Source organism: Dysidea avara, chromosome 6, assembly GCF_963678975.1.
Source record: "Dysidea avara chromosome 6, odDysAvar1.4, whole genome shotgun sequence".
Taxonomy (NCBI): Eukaryota; Metazoa; Porifera; class Demospongiae; order Dictyoceratida; family Dysideidae; genus Dysidea; species Dysidea avara.
Window position 1 is genome coordinate 856,451 of NC_089277.1, and position 18,844 is coordinate 875,294.

The 18,844-nt window shown below is 38.7% G+C and overlaps 1 protein-coding gene and 2 long non-coding RNA genes across 6 annotated transcripts in view; 2 read left to right on the forward strand and 1 right to left on the reverse strand.

The window, feature by feature from the left end:
* The window catches only part of LOC136257848 (inositol polyphosphate 5-phosphatase OCRL-like), a 32,933-nt gene that overhangs the window by 13,979 nt on the left and 110 nt on the right, over positions 1-18,844 (reverse strand). For 2 of the 3 annotated variants that reach the window (XM_066051166.1, XM_066051168.1), the window contains exons 2-8: positions 18,580-18,807; positions 12,776-12,850; positions 10,269-11,184; positions 3,278-3,403; positions 1,712-1,829; positions 1,548-1,664; positions 1,391-1,498 (exon numbers count right to left, since the gene is read on the reverse strand). In XM_066051166.1, coding sequence (XP_065907238.1) covers positions 1,391-1,498; positions 1,548-1,664; positions 1,712-1,829; positions 3,278-3,403; positions 10,269-11,184; positions 12,776-12,850; positions 18,580-18,652 — 1,533 coding nt within the window. In that variant the 5' untranslated portion in view covers positions 18,653-18,807. The remainder of the gene's footprint in view (positions 1-1,390; positions 1,499-1,547; positions 1,665-1,711; positions 1,830-3,277; positions 3,404-10,268; positions 11,185-12,775; positions 12,851-18,579; positions 18,808-18,844) is intronic. The other variant, XM_066051167.1, reaches the window with a different exon arrangement.
* On the forward strand, positions 7,816-8,474 carry LOC136257687 (uncharacterized). Its single transcript, XR_010702107.1, has 2 exons — positions 7,816-8,054; positions 8,184-8,474. It is a non-coding gene; the product is annotated as an uncharacterized lncRNA (long non-coding RNA).
* LOC136258020 (uncharacterized) lies at positions 14,429-16,050 on the forward strand. 2 transcript variants are annotated; one of them, XR_010702515.1, is made up of 7 exons: positions 14,429-14,705; positions 14,758-14,824; positions 14,872-14,983; positions 15,032-15,132; positions 15,182-15,421; positions 15,477-15,605; positions 15,662-16,050. It is a non-coding gene; the product is annotated as an uncharacterized lncRNA (long non-coding RNA). The 2 variants fall into 2 exon arrangements; XR_010702514.1 differs by having other exon boundaries at positions 14,433-14,824.

An 18,844-nucleotide genomic window follows, 5' to 3' on the forward strand; every position in this document is an offset into this window, starting at 1 on the left:
GCTTGGTTACCCACAATCAATGTTAGGAAACTTGCCTTAAAAGAGGTGCAACTACCCTGTCAGACTCTCCCCAGTGAGTGGTACATAACAGTTATACAACGTGCACTTGAGCTCTGCCTGCATAAACGCACTTTCCTTCGGACCTCACAGCTCTCTCAGGCTCGTACATTGATATCAGGCAGAGCATTCATGGCCGTTGTATACTACTAAATGAGCTACTGAAAGACCCTTCTAAGATTATTAATTTATCTGTACACCAATTTTCAACCGATTCCCCTAAGCGGTTTGTCCAGTAGGCATGGCAAGTAATAGTTTTTTAAAATCTCGGTCATGTAATTGTTACGCACTGTTGGGTTTTGCATTGTATCTCACGATCATTAGCTCAATTCCTTTCAAACCAAAACAGGTTTGAGGTTCAATAGTTAATCTATCCATGTATTGATTGTCAGATGCGCTGTAAAAACTGCTCTTCTGTGAGTCAAATTGTCTAATTTCAAGGCAATTGGACTACCCATTCACATTTTCTGACAGCTTTTTGTAAGTGTGTGAAAAGAAGGAAAACAAAACAAGAAAAAAACAAAGAAATTAAAGCTAATTTTTGAAGTCTCATATCTCAGAAATTCTTCAAGTGATTTTGCTGAAAATCGATATGCTGACTACTGAAGGTGGAGGACATTCTACAGCAAAAATCATCTCATTTTGTGAAGGCAGCACGGAGCTATGTATGGATGAAAATTGCATTGTGTATTGTGTGTGTTGTGTGTGTGTGTTGTGTGTATGTGTGTTGTGTGTATGTGTTGTGTATGTGTGTTGTGTATGTGTGTGTGTGTGTGTGTGTGTGTGTGTGTGTGTGTGTGTGTGTGTGTGTGTGTGTATGTGTGTGTGTGTATGTGTGTGTGTGTGTGCATGTGTGTGTGTGTGTGTTGTGTGTATGTGTGTTGTGTGTATGTGTTGTGTATGTGTGTTGTGTATGTGTGTGTGTGTGTGTGTGTGTGTGTGTGTGTGTGTGTGTGTATGTGTGTGTGTGTGTGCATGTGTGTGTGTGTGTGTGTGTGTGTGTGTGTGTGTGTGTGTGTGTGTGTGTGTGTGTGTGTGTGTGTGTGTGTGTGTGTGTGTGTGTGTGTGTGTGTGTGTGTGTGTGTGTGTGTGTGTGATGTGGGCTTTCATCCTAAGGTCTCCAAACAACACAGAAAATCTTGTTCTATTAGACCAATTATTAGGTATAGCTCTTAACAGCTTAATTACCCGGGAATATCGATTGTTATTGGGTACAGCAACATAATAATAATAACCACTGATAAATTAAGGGAAATCCCTAAAAATATTCCCTGGGTAACAAGCTTTCAGTTTTCGGACACTTACATTACTACACACAGACGGACAGACATACCTGATTCCTCTTCTCCACTTCCACAATATGTGCAGCCAAGTGAGAGTTGACGAAACACATGGATGTGTGATGTATGTTGAAACGTATGGCTACACCCCCTTTGTTACCCTTGACAACAAAAACAAGAATGATACCACATATTCTAATTGTTGCTCACCATGACACCCATTACTCCAGTAGCAGTACACTCAGTCTCGACATCAGTAATATACTCCCTGAGGGCATGTTTAGCATACACTATCAATAGTATTCCTACCAATCGAATGGCATGAACCTGTGTTAGTTAGTAAACACCATACCCTAGTAACAATACCAGCTCACCAGGTAATAACGTTTGTCTATACTCTTCAGACCATGGCCTACCAGTTCCCTCCACTCTGCTTCTCTGCTAGAGTCATTTAATACTAAGGCCTCAGCACTCAGGTCAAGCTCTTGGAACCTGTGTAGATAAACCTGTCGTTACCTGATACACTGTGCAAAGTAGCTTAAACTAAACCCTAAACAGAGTGGTCTACAGTATACAAGCTTGTACTGGTTAAAGACACTGTGTAGACCAGTGAAGAAGGAACCATAACTTACAAACGTAGGGAAAAATTAGAAGTTTACATTTAAGTAGAGATCATATTGAGGACCATAAAGGTTCAGGCTTCCTGGCCAAAAATATCACCCCAAACACCAGACCTCATGGTGGTGTCTAGGCAGTATTGGTAAACCCAAAAGTTGCCTATAACAACTACCTGCAGATACACCAGTGGACATTTAATCCATTACTTCCTTGTTTCCATTTTTTTCTTTGATCCCTAATCCAACTTTTTTCTTTGATTCCTAATCCAACTTAAAGTTGCTTAGATACAATACAATGAAACAAGGGAGGTCACCTCTACCAGCAGCTATGTGATTGCTACAAGGTGAGCAAGAGCATATAAACCTTTAGAGAGAGCATTAGTTAAATGTTTAGAATTAAACTATCACTTATTCCCTTTTCTGGACTCCCTATCAAAAAAGGGCCAACAAGTATACAGGAAGGAAAGCAGTACTGCATAGCCTAAATATTCCGAGGGGGATAATTTAACAGTGAAAATTTTATCCTTGAAAAAGTTAGATCTCTATATATTACATATGGGATTGATTGGAAATCCACAAAAAAAAAAAAAATTGCATTGCTCAACCTCGAAAATATTGTCCCTCAAAACATTTAGGCTATACGGTAGGTAGCTGACACCTGAGTTAGCCAAAGGAACAGGTTCTTAAAGTTAACAAAATATGTAGACCCATCTAACATCTATGAAATCATTGCATAGACACTCCTACACATGGAGAAACTAGCTAAGCAATCTAAGTGTTAGAGGTGTGGTGTATGTGATAAGTGACATGAAGCCATTTCAGGTGTACCATTAGGATTCAACACCTTACACTGTCAGCAAAAACAAATGAGGCACAAAGGTTAGCACATGATCTATACATTGTATAGATGGTGTAATATGTCAAAAGGTACTTGTCAGGCTGAAACAATGAACAGTAAAAGCCCATCATAACCTCAGCCATTATTGGGTTATGTTTGTCTGAAGGTATCAGTTAGTTGACAGCATTGTTCAGTATACCAACTGTCTGAAGGTATCAGTTAGTTGACAGCATTGTTCAGTATACCAACTGTCTGAAGGTATCAGTTAGTTGACAGCATTGTTCAGTATACCAACTGTCTGAAGGTATCAGTTAGTTGACAGCATTGTTCAGTATACCAACTACAAGAAAAACCACTTTTGAGGCATTAAAGAAATACCATTTTGAACATTTTAACTTGTCGCTGATACACTGTACTATCATATAGGGAGACCTTTTAAACTTGTCAAACCTGTTAGACCTGTCAAACCTGTTATAGTCACTCACCCAATGGCATAAATATCAGGTTTACAGTCATGAGTATCAGGTTTTGACTCTTCTGTAGCCTCAAACAAATGACCAAGAGACACTGTGGGAGGCTGTCCATTGACGTTCCATGAGCAACAGTAGATCCTTGTAATTACATGAAATAACATGATAATTCTACAAATACTAGTACACACAGAGCATAAGGGACGTTGCACAGTTATGAGCACACCATCATGTAAACAGATACTGGTTCAGACTCTGAAGGCCAGTACATACATGTAACAAGTTATTCCTTCATGAAAACACGTAGGAAAAGGGCTTAAAGCCTACTCTATCACAAACTAAACACTATTGTGGGGTACTGGAATGTATGAATTATTGTTCTAATTGGGGCCTGCCATTGAACACTTGGCTGGGTAACACAACAGTTTGAAATAATTCTAGGCACCAAAAATTGCTCCACATTTTAGAACTTGCAGTTAATTTTGTAAAAATGTTTTAACAGGCAGAGCAGCAATTGTTGCTCACAGGTTAAGGTTACGGGTTAGGCGCTTAATAATAGGTTATTATTTTTTGATGCGTGATAATGGATGGTGCAATATTGGCACGAAACTCAAGCAGGTGTTAGTGAGAAGGTTGTTAACTTTAAAGCGTTGTATAGCCACGTGGAGGAATCATACAAAGTGAGTGTTAATAATTTACTGCAGAAGGTAGTCAAGGGTAAAATTAAGTCCCCACAATATGGTTGAACCAGCGTTTAGCGCTACTGCTTAATGTGGTTATTATTCATCAAAAATAGCAGCTGTCAGCTAATTAGTACTAATTTGTTATGGCAGTGTCAATGGGTGGTTATAGTATCTAGGTCCTGTCATGGAGACTTTGTGGGAAAACTGACTAGAGGCTGGTTAATTATCGTATCTTTCAAGGATAATGGCGATTAGTTCTGCTACGGAAATACCGCGAGTGCACTACAGTGCTGTTACAATCGGATAACAACTCAATTCGTTCATGAGGACCTAGAAATCACTAAGTAATAGATTATTAATGCTAAATATCATGGTGTGGCTTCCCTTGAAACCTGGTTTTTGATGAATAGCAACTCAACAGTTTCGCTGTTTAGTGCCTGCATTTCTGTACAAGCGCATCTCTTGTTGAGTGTATCGCCGCTTTTGGTATTTCTTGTACGTTGATATGCCATGTTATTTTAGTGTGTTCTTCCGTGCAAAACGGTTAAAACAGAACTATAAGCAAAGCGCTTACAAAATTATTTACTGGGTAACCCGTAACCTTAACACACACCACTGGAAGTGCTCATCTTACGTGTGACAAGTGAACTAATAGTCCGGCAGACAGCAGGGTGAAGTTTGCAAAATGGTCTATAGTATATTTTAATGCAGATTTGGATTGCCCTGTACACCTAAAGCAATATTCCACCTGCTGGACAGGTGTCAGCATTCCATAGCAACCAAAGTTTAATTAGCTACAGCAACCATACAAATTTTACAAAATAGCTTCTGTGGGTTGCTTGATAACCTGACCAATTAACAAATCTGAGATACTGCAATTGATGTCAAGAAAAACTGAATATTAATAGTCCAATAAACCCCTGAAGGTATCACTATACATATTGTAGATAGAATCAAGTGTCTCTTGACTCCGGTGATAATAGCTTGCTTTTTTTTTGGTTTTGCCACTATGGAGAAGCTAGGCTAATACACTATGGAAAAGCTAGGCTAATACACTATGGAAAAGCTAGGCTAATACATTCTTCCTCTACCTAAGGTCCATGAAGTGCCAACAATTTATCAGGTACAGTATTATTACACAACAGAATGCTCAAAATCTGACCATAACATTTGGTGCTAGTGATAGAACTTGAGTTTAAGGGCTTAAAGAAGTTGATGTATAGTGCCTATTCATAGATAACTAATGCTTGCTATATACTCGTGGCAAGTAGGGGAGTATGTCACAAAGCACTCGCTATACAGCAAATAGTGTATGCGTTCTTCATATATGTAAGCTTATTAATTCTGGTGCTCAGGTTCTTCACACCTGTCCCACTATTAGCTTATTTCCAAGAAATAATGTAAGTAATGCCTTATTTGGAGCATCATATGAGGTATCCATGTAATGATATCATAAAACCTACGTAATTTAAACAGTTAAACTACCCTACAGTATAGTGTGGACACAATTGTCTATGATTCCATTTGTATTAAATGCATATGTAATTAGACCTCTGAGATCAAGACATCTTTCTCACAAGTGGAGTCCTAAGGTGTCCAGAATAGAGGAGTGTATTACTGTGAGAACCTCTAGCCTTATTTATATAGGATAATCTATATATATGTATGACTGTGCCTACCTCTTCATCAGTATTTATGTACAGTAAATTGATCATGACATGCCATTTTGTATATACTAAAGTTATGGCTGTTTGCATTGGTCTAAATCACTTCTGCTCACAGTAACATTTGCTATTTTAACTGAAATGGCCATCAAACCAAATTCTGTATACTTGCATATTGCTTCTCTTGCATGAGAATTTTGGTAACATTGTGATATAGCATGCTAGAGAGAACTTTCAATGATATATAATAATAGTGATCAACGTACTAGTCAACTTGTGGCCAAATTTGCAAGAAAGATCTTCACACAGTCACACACCAAATTTTACCACCTTTATGATTCATGATTGAAATAATTTATTGATTGAAATTTTGTCAGCTGTGAGCCATAACATAGAGCATTGGATGAAGAAAAATTTTACATTTGTAACAGAATTAGTTATTAATGTAACTGCAATAGCGGACTTGCATGATTACGTCACGCGTGAAGGTACATGCCCATTTATGGTATCACATAAAATAAATTCCGTATGAAATGTACTGAAATTTGTCACAGGCGTGCACTTCGGGAGCCACTACAGCTACATTCTACCGTATATTTCTATGAAATTTGGTGTGGTTGAAGCCAAATCATAAAGCTATCTTACTGTGAAAACTGCTTATCAATACCTCTTACAGAACTGGACTTATGGAAGCTGCTAATGGGACAAAATCTGCCACGGCCACAGAAGAAACTTGATCAGTCCATAAACCAAAACCTAGGGGTGAATATATGTGCTGTGTTCCTGGCTGCTACTCGAATTCTAAGAAGGATATGACGCTTTCTTTCCATAAGATTCCTAAAGATGAACTGTACAGAATGAAGTGGATCAATGCTATAAAGAGGAAAGAGTTTACTCCAGGTGAGCACCACCGCATGTGCTCTGTATACTTTAGAAATGGAAAGAAAATGGGTACGACTGATGTTCCAGTGTTATTTCCTTTACTACCCACACCTAACCCACATACTACACCATTTGATCTATATAAACAAATCGATGTAGAATAGTACACTGATGTTTTGAAAGAAGCTAGCACCAACGCACTAAAAAAGCATAATAGATTTTGATCAATATTTCCTGGATTAAATTTTACTCTTTCGACATGATCATCTTGGAAAAGTCTATGTCCTGCCTCTTTGTGTTTTATAGCTCCTGTAGTCTTATATGTTTTCTTAGTTGATGACTTCTGGTTAGCTGCAACAGTTGTGGAGTTAGACACTAAGTGGGCAAACAAGTGATCATATGAAAATTGCGGTAGACTGTCTAAATTCTTAGTCCAACCATCAGTTGGCAATTCTCAACTTGTTAATGACAGTTGCTGGTCAGTCTTAGCTCCAACATGCTGCCGGCCTCAATCAGGATCCACTAAATGAGTGGCTATACCAGTTGCAATATAGTCACGTACTCTACACAAAAAGTATCACTGGTATATATTGGGGGTCACTGGTATATATTGGGGTCACTGGTATGCATTGGGGTCACTGGTATGTATTGGGGTCATTGGTATATATTGGGGGTCACTGGTATATATTGGGGGTCACTGGTATATATTGGGGTCACTGGTATGTATTGGGGTCACTGGTATGTATTGGGGTCACTGGTATGTATTGGGGTCACTGGTATGTATTGGGGTCACTGGTATATATTGGGGGTCACTGGTATATATTTGGGGTCACTGGTATATATTGGGGTCACTGGTATGTATTGGGGTCACTGGTATGTATTGGGGTCACTGGTATGTATTGGGGGTCACTGGTATGTATTGGGGTCACTGGTATATATTGGGGGTCACTGGTATGTGTTGGGGTCACTGGTATGTATTGGGGTCACTGGTATGTATTGGGGTAAGTAATAGCATTCCATATGTATACCCAGCACAAACTTGGGTTTACAATTAATTCATAATAGCGCATGCTGACTCCGTATTCTGTTTGTATACATGTATTGCATATAATACAGTGTTGTATGAAATACAGTGGTACAGTGCTCTGTTCCAACAAATTCATAACAGTCAAGCTGTGAAAAGGGTGCATTGGCACACTACAACTTTATCGTTCAGAGTTATAAAGTAATAGTGTTGGTCTAAAATATGTACATGGAGCTGATAACTAACCAATTTTAATCATTGCAGCAATTTCAGTTGGTTGCTGGTTTTGATTAACTTTAAGGGTGCTCGCTGATATTTGAAGCCGTTTAAGTGCCAGCCCAGAAACCACATGCGGCTATTACATCATAATTGGCATTACTACGCATACTTGTAGTATCCGTGTTAAGTGGACATGTTTTGCACCAGAGAACACGAGGAAGAATAGCTCGAAGAATAGCATGTTATTTCGCTTTAGAATCGTCACTGAAGTGTTAGCAAATGATTGTCTGATGGATCAACAGTTATGAATTAATTTAAAAGTAAGTGTTATTTAAGGCAACAAGTGTGAACGCACTTTTCGCTTGTAGGCAACATGCGTTCGTGCCTTGTTTTCTCGAGTGATAGGGTATGCTGGTAGTTAGTATTGTAATTGTAAGCTGCTTATGTAGGGGACAATGTTACCAGCTGGAATCACAAGGCGTTACAAGCTGATGATGATGGCGTGCCTAGCGTAACCTATCCAAGAGCGACTTGGAGACTCCAGGCGGAGCAAGAAGCTGTTCCTGTGTGTGAAGAAGAGAAAACAGAGCTTTTTGTGTTTAGAACAGCGTTTATGACATGTTATTTTGAAAAGTTGGTGATTGCGGTCAATAGGAATTTGTGTGGTTATTGTATCAATAATGTTGGGCGCACGCAATCTTTACACATGTTTACTAAAAATAAAACTAGTTTTTAAGTGATACCCGTGAAGGCTTCAAAGTTTGTAGGGAGATTCGCTGATAAATTCTCCAGAGGTCTATGTTTAGATTTTGTCCGTAGCGTTATGGCTTCATGAGTTACGGCACCGAGAACATGAGGTTTTGAATGGTGTAGCACACTTTTAGTACTAACTTAAGTTCTATGTACGCTGTGTACTAATACTAAACATAGAGTTGTGAGTTATAAGCTGAAGTTTGTTCAACGTGGTTTCCATTGCGCTACTGCGAAAAATGGAGGACTAGTTTCGATTTAAGCGCTTCATAAAGAACTACGCATAGTTATAAAATGGTATAGGCTAGAAGAATTCTGTTTGGTTTGTGTTGAAGAGAAAGAGAAGCACTTCCAACGCAAGTAGCATATGGATTCATTTTATACATTATGTGAGTATTAGCAACAATACAAAAAATGCATGTTGTATGGCTTCAAATAGCCGCGAGCACCCTTAAAGTCTGTCACAGCTTGACTATACTTGGCATGGATCCCGTCACTCACTACTTTACGTGCACACCATTCAAGGTCCAAGTCCAACAAGGTAGAAAGTCAAGCTGATGTTGAAAACAGAATTTATACAATTTAAAAGCCATTTAGTTAAAAGTACTAGTGAAACTGTCTATTCTGAGCTGCTGCCTTATTAAGGAGGTAGTGTCATTAAACATGTTAATGTCATTGTGTACACAAATGACACAATTAGGAGACTGTAATGTACAATCACTGGACTAGTAAACTAGATTAGTAAACTGGACTAGTAAACTGGACTAGTAAACTAGACTAGTAAACTGGACTAGTAAACTGGACTAGTAAACTGGACTAGTAAACTGGACTAGTAAACTGGACTACTGGCACATATTTGGGTAACTGGTCGTAGCTACTGCTACATTGAATGTATAATATACACGTGAACCTGTCTATTTGGTGTTGCCTGTTATCTTAGGATTGTGTGCAATATGTATAACAACTCTCTCTTTCCATCATACAACTACCATTCATCTTATCATGAGGTATAAACCATACAGTAGATGTGTATGTAGTGTTGCATGCATCCTGACAGCTGTAGCTGGGCAATGTTGACAAGTCTGGCATGATCACACCTTCCTTTTGTATGTGTGTGATTGTGGGTTTCATTATGTACAGGGAGAGTGGTCTAGACTAGCATACTTACAACCAGTTGCCCAAATATTTGGTAACAAAGGGAAAATACCTGAGTCCAGTAGTCCAGTCCACCAGTCCAGTGATTGTATACAACTGACCGTTACAATGGTCAGGTATACAGTGATCCAATAAGACAGGTTTCACTGTATAGGTGATTATTACAAGTATTGTACAATCACAAATGCAGTAAAATACCTACAGTAAAGCAAACAGGCATAACACGGAATGTGATCAAAGGAATCAAATGAAACTTGGTGTATCACTTTGTCACATGTCACATGATACACTGTCTGTGTACCAATTTTGAAGAAAGAGTAGGTTAACACTTTAAATTTTCTGATAATTTAACATGGAATTACCAAAATACTAGAATTTCCTGAGTTAATATCCCAATGCTGACGGAGGTCTAGCAGGTGGTTTTGGGTAGTCCATAATATGGAGAAATATTTTGCGACAAAATAAACTATAGACCATATTGCACGGTTCAGCCAAAAATGTCTGCCAGACTATAATCATACAATGACACCATTAATGGTGATGTTAAAGGAACACAGTCCCTTTTGTAATAATTATGTTTAAAAGAACACTTATCCAAAAAGTGACCACCATAAAATGGCATTACTCACTTTAATTCTTTAGTGAAGCAGAAGTCATTTTCCCGCTCTTTTAGTTTCTTCTGAATGATACACATCCTGGGATTAACATCCTTCAACATCAGTACCCCGGGTCTGAAATATCTCCCTAATTGTGCTCTACTTTTTTCCTGGTCTGCTGCTGATGATTCCAGCATAGTAATTGATCGTGGCTTTTTCCTTGACAACACCGGATTGTTAGCCTGAGCCCTACTCTTATCTACAAGTTTAGATGATTTGGGTAGGCCATGATAGGAGCGATGGTAGCCTGCATGCTTACTTTTCAATTCGGGAGAATGTTTTGGTGAAGATTTTGGAGATGATTTGGGAGACAATTTAGGGGATAATCGATGTAGTATTGATGGAGGTTGAGAGAGTGTTCGATGTTTATCATTGCTAACAACAGGTAAAGATGTCGTAAACGCTCTAGTAACATCATCCAAGTCATCATCACTATGATCTATGTAGAATGAAGGATGTTGAGGGTCACTATCGGGGGTAGTTGGCTTGTCATCATCTTGTTCCTGTTGTAACATGTTATCATATGAACTACTCCGATGTTTAGTAGTGATGTTATTGTTCCACTGTATAGACTGTACACCACTACTACTATCTAGTAACATTGGATCTGAACTAGCATGTCGTAACATTAGAGGACTACTGCCCCCATAATGCAGTTGTTCTTGTAGGTGTGCACCTGTTGGACGAAGCAGTTCAGACGACCTGCTGGCCTTCATTTGTTGATCAGCAGCAGTACCAGTATTTGTTGGTTGTTGTTGAGATAATATTTGGTCATCATTGATGGGTAATGAGTCACGACTACTCAATAAGATATCATCACTACTACAACTACTGCTCCTTATTCCTCCATTGTTCTTCTTCAGTGGATCAAATGAGTCAATCTCACAATCTGTAAGATGTGACATTACCAGTTATAGGACTTAATGTATGGGGAGTGCTTAGTATATAGGAAGTGCTTAGAGCATAGGGAGTGCTTAGTGTATGGGAGTGCTTAGTGTACAGGGAGTGCTTATTTTTAGGCATAACCTGCCTAAATATTTTGAGGGTAAAATTATTTTTGCCCTTTCGAGGTTTTTGGGGTTAACAGTGAAAATTTTATCCAAAATATTTAGACCTCCATATACATACATGTTGGATTGTTAGCAAATCTATTATTGTTTACATTACTCAACCTCAATGATATATACCATATAGCCGAGGGGGAAAGATTTCACTGATTTCGCAGTTTTGGATGTTATCAGCAAAAATTTTACCCTTGAAATATTTTAGACTTCCATTTAGTCTAATACATTTTGGGAATATTTGCAAATCCACGAAAACTTTATTTTTAGCAACATTGCTCAACCTCTAAAATTTGCCCCTCGGCTATACAGTATATTTAAACCAGGTGCATGCCTGGTTTACTGAAATTTTCGTAAAAACAGGTGGGTGTGTACCTACCTATCTACCTACTTGTCTGTACGCACCCATGTGAGCAAAAACATTATATGGTAAAAGGCAGCCAGGATGTAAGAATTGAAAGCTAAATTAAGTTTGTATTAAACTTCCACACACATAAACTTTGCTCTGTGGTGGTTTCTTCTCGGCGGTCTGAAATACGGGTATGGCGACTCTTCGTGAACAGTCTTCCCTTTTGGTTTATAGACGTCTAGCAACTTTAAACTAACGTTGAAGGCCTCTTAGGCTACCAGAGGCAGGGTTCTGCCCACACTGGTCGGCAGTGGTCCAAAGTGACCAGTACCTCTAAAAACCCTCTTAAATCCGACCAATACAATTCTTACATATATCACTGATACATGTGCAATATACCCTAATATAACACACAGCACATCAGTTTGTGTTAACTTTAGGCCACCACTCAGGAATTTCTGGGCAGAACCCTGCAGAGGTAGCATATCCTTAGAGTTAAAAGGGGGGTGTTACCCGTACCTACGCAAATGAAAATGAATGGCAGCCTCGAGGCTTTCTCTATACAATTAGCACGAGAAAACACGATAGACACACTATAAAACAGTTGAGAAGATACTTCTGTGCGTAATTTGCAGTTTAAAGTGGTTTGTTATAATTATGCTTCTTTAGCAGTGCATAGCAACATAATTACCAAATTACAAATAATTAATGAATTACAAAATACGCTGAATTACAGTATAATTATGATTTAGTTATGCATTTCTAATTTGAGATTGTTTGCAAATCTGTAAAAAAAAATTACATTAGGTAACATTGCATAACCTCAAACTAGGTAATACGATACACGTATAGCTAAATATTTCGATGGACATGTTACTGAATTCAATTTTTTTCGCAGATTTGCAAACAATCCCAAAATGTATTAGACTATATGGACCAGAGGTCTAAATATTGTAAGGATAAAATGTTGCTGTTAACCTCCAAACCTCAACACCAGTGAAAATGTTCCCCCTCAAGCATACAGTATTACAGGGGTGCTTAAGGGAGGTGTAAGTTACAACACAACTTACTGGCCACTTGTGTTCTCCCATCACTGCTTGGTTGAAATATCTGACTCCAAGGCCACGATGAATTGTTATCATCAACTGTAACAACAATATCATTGCTAGACAATAGGACATGTAATCTAAACATTGAGAGATTTGACAAATAATTATCACTTTGTCAACACTCAATTCATCAAATTATGACAAACAGGCAAATACAAACCAACTGCTCAGATCATGTGATGTGTGTTAACATTTTAATTTTAGCATTTAGTTCTTCCAGCAGCTTACTGTGTAGTATTCAAATGTATCTCAACAATGACATGTCACTTACTAGCAGAAGGTCTTACTCCTATAGGTCAGTAATCTATCCGTGTTACTATCATGTAACATATTTTAACTTCCCATTTGAAAGTAGTGACAACTATGTAGTTGGTCTCAAATTGTTACTAATTAAAAGACGTCCCATAGGAAGTTACATATATGTGACCCACTGAGCAAAAACTGGCCATTTAGACTAATTCTATTTTATTGCATGTCTGTTATCTATAGTAATAAAGGAGTGGACAGTCAAAGTTTTAGCCTTTTGTGATGAATAGTCTTGGAGTTGTAGTGCTAGACAGTTGGAACAGGAATAAACTTGATTTATACAGGAACAATATGGCAAATAAAATATAGGCACTTGTTTAATTGATCATAACTCATGACTGAAACAAGCTACGAAGATGGGGTTTAGTTCAATGAACTGGCACATCAATCAAGATATAGTGTTTTACCTGTACGTCTCTGTGTAGACAAATGAGAAAGCCATTTCACCAATTAAATACTGATGGTAAACTATATTTCTACTGCATCGTAAATAAGCACCCATAACTTACCTACTGTATGCTGTACAAACATAAAACAAAGATTTTCTTACTCCCAATGAACAGGAGGATCTGGTGGTGTATAGGTTTTGTTGATTTGTACTTTGTTTTAGTACATATCAAAACAATTGAAATGTGCATAAAACTTTTATGTAGCATGTGTATTTTACCTAGTTGAAAACGACAGGTTTTCACTCAGCAGGTAACATATTATTATCAAGTGAAGAAGTGTGATGTTGCTTTATAATAATTTCAAAATTCACACAGTTTATAGGCAATTATGTAGAGTCTTCATAGAGGTATGGAGCCATTAGGTGAGAGGTAGTAAATGTGTTGTGATAATGTGGGTAATGGTCTGTATAGTAAAGTCAGGTCTACAAGTACATCACCTTATCACTAACCTTTGCTGTTATTCTGATCTATAAAGCAAAATGCAATTCCCTCCATTCTCATTGATGATGGAGATTAGCTAGTTATAAAACAAGGAGCTTTCCAAGCTGGCAAGGATACCTTATCACATGCGCACGCACGCATGCACGCACGCATGCACGCACGCACGCGCTTACGTCAAACTGCTACATGTAGGTCTAGGACAATTTAGGCACATCAACCTCAGTTTATTAAAACATGTCGTTCCTCAATGCCGCATAAGGTTTGGTGCACACTGCAGTGACAAGTCAGGAAATATGTTGTCCCAGTCATGTTACAGCCCCCACCTTTTAGAAAGAACAATTTTAGCTTCATCAGGATAAGACTTCAACACCTAGAGTAATTAGTGCACAAATCTATAGTACGTTCGCGTTGAGCTGAATCCTGAGTTGTTGATTAAGAAGCCATACAAGATCAAAGGCTTTAAACATAATGTTTATGACGCATTTATTCGTAAGCCCATGTTACGGGCGCGCACTTAATTGTTGAGAATATGGCGTCCAGTGTACCGTCAGCGAGTGCGGAGCGAAACCCTTTTGGGAAGACGTTAAACAGCCAAACGAAGTATCTACTTATGAAACTATGGGAGTACTTTAAGCAAGAAGCGAAGAAATGTAAAATTTCTATCAACATCATGGAGAGAATCTCGAAGGCCACCGGTATTGTATCATGCCTTCTTTGCTGGGTTTTGGCATACATTACGCCACGCAGGGATTTCAAGGACATCCATTAGAATGGAGCACCGCAAGAAAGGCCATTTATTTACGCCAAGAAAAAGGTACAAAATGCACTTTGCACAAGCCCGCTCAATTCTGTAATCGCCAGGTACAAATGTTCATGAGTCCTTGTTGATACAGACAGTTTTAACCCAGATACTATCAGACAAGATCCATTCATTGTACGGAAGGGAGGAAATCTATCGCTCTCAAAGATTTTGGTAAGTTAAATTTTGAAACCTGGAACTTTGTCACTTACTCCGTCTTAGGCCAAACTTAAGAATGATGGTGTTTTCTCTGGGGGTAGAACATTGCTTTAAAGAGTGTTGAGTGATATGGGATTTAAGTACAAGACGATTAATGACAAGAGGTTAGCATTGAAACTGTTTGTGCTTTAATTTCACTACACGTATGTGCAGGTTATGCTATGAGCAGCCCTGCACAGTCCATCAGTATCATAAATATTAAAGATGAACGAGGTGCAACAGAACTGAAGGAAGACCAGTTGTGTATTTGGATGAGACTTGGGTAATGAAGAACTTCTAGAGCAATTCCTCATCCAAATCGGCAGTGATAGTGAAGATGGTGATGGTGGTATTAATGAATTGTCCACTAGCAGCAGCGGGTCCAAGTCTTCTTCTGGGCTTACTTCATCTGATGTAAGATTGTTTGATATTTGCAGCATTGGTGTTATAACTTGATTTTGTTCCCCAGGAGTCATCAGGTAGCTGGGATTAAACTCTGTGAAGTACATAATATCATTGCTTTATTGTGCTATCCGAAGTTGAACATACCATCCCTTATATATTTAATCAGTGCAGGAGTGTTTGGAAGTCACTACAGGTACTATCAGCCCAAATTCATACAAACAGTATTATTTCATTTGTTGAAACTTTTAGAGTTTTTTGGGAATGTAACTTCAAAAACAAAATGCTGGCTGGAAAAACTGTGTACATGTGTGGCGAAGTGATGAGAAAAGTATTAAAATGACAAATTGACTAAATGGGAACAGAAGACGATAGTCAGCTGTGGTGAATGTGAAGTAAAATACATGTTGTTTGGCTCACTTGCAGGAACACCAATGCTACATAACGGATTTTGAGCTGTTATAATTTGGTTTTTTTCTCTTTTGAGGCTGAAGAAGTTTTTACCTGAATATAAGCAGGCCACTTATCTTCTAAATACAGTGCAACAGTGGCCCCAGCTCTTCTACTTATGCAACTCTGTTTTACACACACAAAATCTGTTTTATTTTTCTTGTAAAAGTGTATTACAGCCTCTTACATAAGTGATGGTGAAATCATGCGTGTTGAGGGCGGGTATGTGACGTCTGGCTTCGCCACAAACATGTGTCAACATGACCATCAAAGGGCCGTACTTTAGAGGCTTCCCCATTGAAAATGTATGGAGAAACTTTACAGTGCCATAGCGGGAGTGTCTTACATTCGAATGAAGCGCTTTTAATATATTTTTAGCGGAACGAGAAGCGCTACGTATCGAGCTATACAGGAGCCCCATGCGATGTAGCAATCGTAAGTTATTAATCGTTTTTGAGGGTTCAGCTCAACGCGAACGTACTATAGAGCATGATATAATTATTACGTATTATGATGCTGTTCATCCCAGTACAAGTGTATATGATGAAGAGTAGGGCAGTTTCCAGAATCAGCTCAAATATGAATAAGGTCGGTATCACACAAAGCCACCATAGTTTACCTTGTGGGTCTCACAACCAGCAAATAGGTCATGTGATGCAGTATACTTCCGGACTCACAAGGGGATGTCTCATATGAAGGCGCTTATAACTTGTCCCACGTACCGGCTTTGACATGCCCAGCTACTCTGGTAGGTAGCTATGCCCTGACCTGTTTGATCTGTACTGGTATATGCACAGTTTGATGGCATTTAAGAAAATATCACTGTACAAATACATACCATGGTACAGATTGTATAAACGAAAGTGTCATAGAAGGTTGATGAAAATGCTAAAATGACCAACATAATTACAAGGTTCTCTTCCAAACAGTTAGGCGCCTATCAATGTAATGCCTGACTACCACAGATACGGGCAGAGGGTGGGGGAAGGTCGGGGGAATCGTTTACCAAATTTCCCTGACATGGCGGGGGTTTGTTTTCACTAAGAAATTTACTGAAGCAAAGGTGTGTGGCTTAGAAAGGAGTTTCTCAGATCCTAGCTAGCTACTAGAATCCACTCGAACTCGCTCACAACCCAATTCTCTTGGCCAACGCCTGAATGCCACATAATAATACAATCCCCTCCTAGCCCCACTATCCCCGGGGTTTGCTAATCGAGACTTAATCTGGGTTTGTATTGCCAATACTTCCCCAGTAGGTGGGGAATAGTAATTTTCTGTGATGCAAATCCCCACCTCAGCCCGTATCCTTGGTAGTCGGGGATTACATTGATAGGTGCATTAAGGCAGGAAATAACAGGATGATGTATCAGCTGTCATCTAATTCTAGACGGTATGGCGGTATTTCTGGTACAGCAATGCATCAAAATAAAATATATTCTCAATACACATGGTATAAACCCAGCTGTAATATCTACAGACAGTCACAGCTTAACATAAAGTGAAAGAAGATACCATATTTGACTGGTTAATAGCCACGCACATATAATATAGCCGCCCCCAGATAGTAGCTGATCCACAGCCTAGAATTATTGTAATAAGAGCTGCCCTCAGATAAGAGCAGCAGCTTGTATCTGAAATACTGATGGAAGTGTTGCCAAGACATACTTAAAGCAGAAACCAGGCAAAGAAATTGTTTTAAGCCAGGAAAATAGCATTTTTGAGAGACGTTAAATGAATGATAGCGTTGAAGGATGATTAAGCAACGTCAGTCACTTGTGAATCCATATAAACACCACGGGCTGAGCCCATACCGTACGCAAGGAAATTTTGACGTCAAAAAATTTGACGAATTGGCTTAATTCATCAAATTTAAATTCAAATGTATAAGTGCCCTTAAAAGTACAGGTTTTGCCTATAATTTCTTGATTTTCGTCAACATTTTATTCATCAAATCTGCTGAAGTCTGAATTCGTCAAATTTTTCTTACATCAAAATTTCCTTGCATACAGTAGTAGCTGTCCTCAGATAGTAGCTACGGGGTTCTCCTTGCTGAAAGTTATAGTAGCTGTCAGAGGAGGTACCACATGCACATGTGAGCAGATATGTTTTGTACAAAGAAGCTATTTCGTGAGGTTATTGATGTAAAATACGTGCCAATCAAACCCTTTTCTGATGCTTAATTCAGCGGCGCAACCAACCCCGATGGTTTGGTTTCAATGTACACAGCCAATTGGAGATGCCGTCACGTGATAAATAACCTACAGTGTACCAAACGAAATACAGTAGAGCCAAGCAGCAAATTGAAAAGAGAAAATTGTTGTAAATCAACTGCACAAGTGTCTAAGTAGCTTAGCAGCTATCAAAACTCGTCTACGCATAAATTTCCGTGATTTTACCATTTAAGGAATGTAATTACTGTGAATTCTTTTCAACAGTACTTAATTCATGTCGTACCTCCTCTGAGTAGCTGTGGCTATATATTAACTGGTAAAATACAGTAACCATTTTGTAAGGTCATTAGATTCCTACAAAAAAATTTTTTTGCACAACCTCATGTAACAATACACACAAACATACAATTTCATTAAATAGCAGGTAGCCTTTGTAATAATACCTATTGTCATATTCTTCAATGACAACATTTCCACAATGTGTACACACCTAATACTTAAGATCCCTTAGTGTACAAACTGATGGGGCAGGCTCATTCGTTTACTCACCGAAGTTGTCCTCAAATCCAACCTCGTCATCAAACACAATCAATGGCGGGGTGGAGGGGCGCTTCTCAGACATCACTACCAGCAACTGTGCAGCGTCACTGGATCCCACGTGTTATATAGCCGTGCAACAGCAAACTGTTACCAACTGGTATGGAGTGTTCTTCTTTTCGTCTCTGTCCCGCCCACGTATCTGTACCACAATAATTATCCTGTCGTGGTAGTGTAAGCCTATCCGAGTATGATAGCAATAGGAGAGTATTAAAAT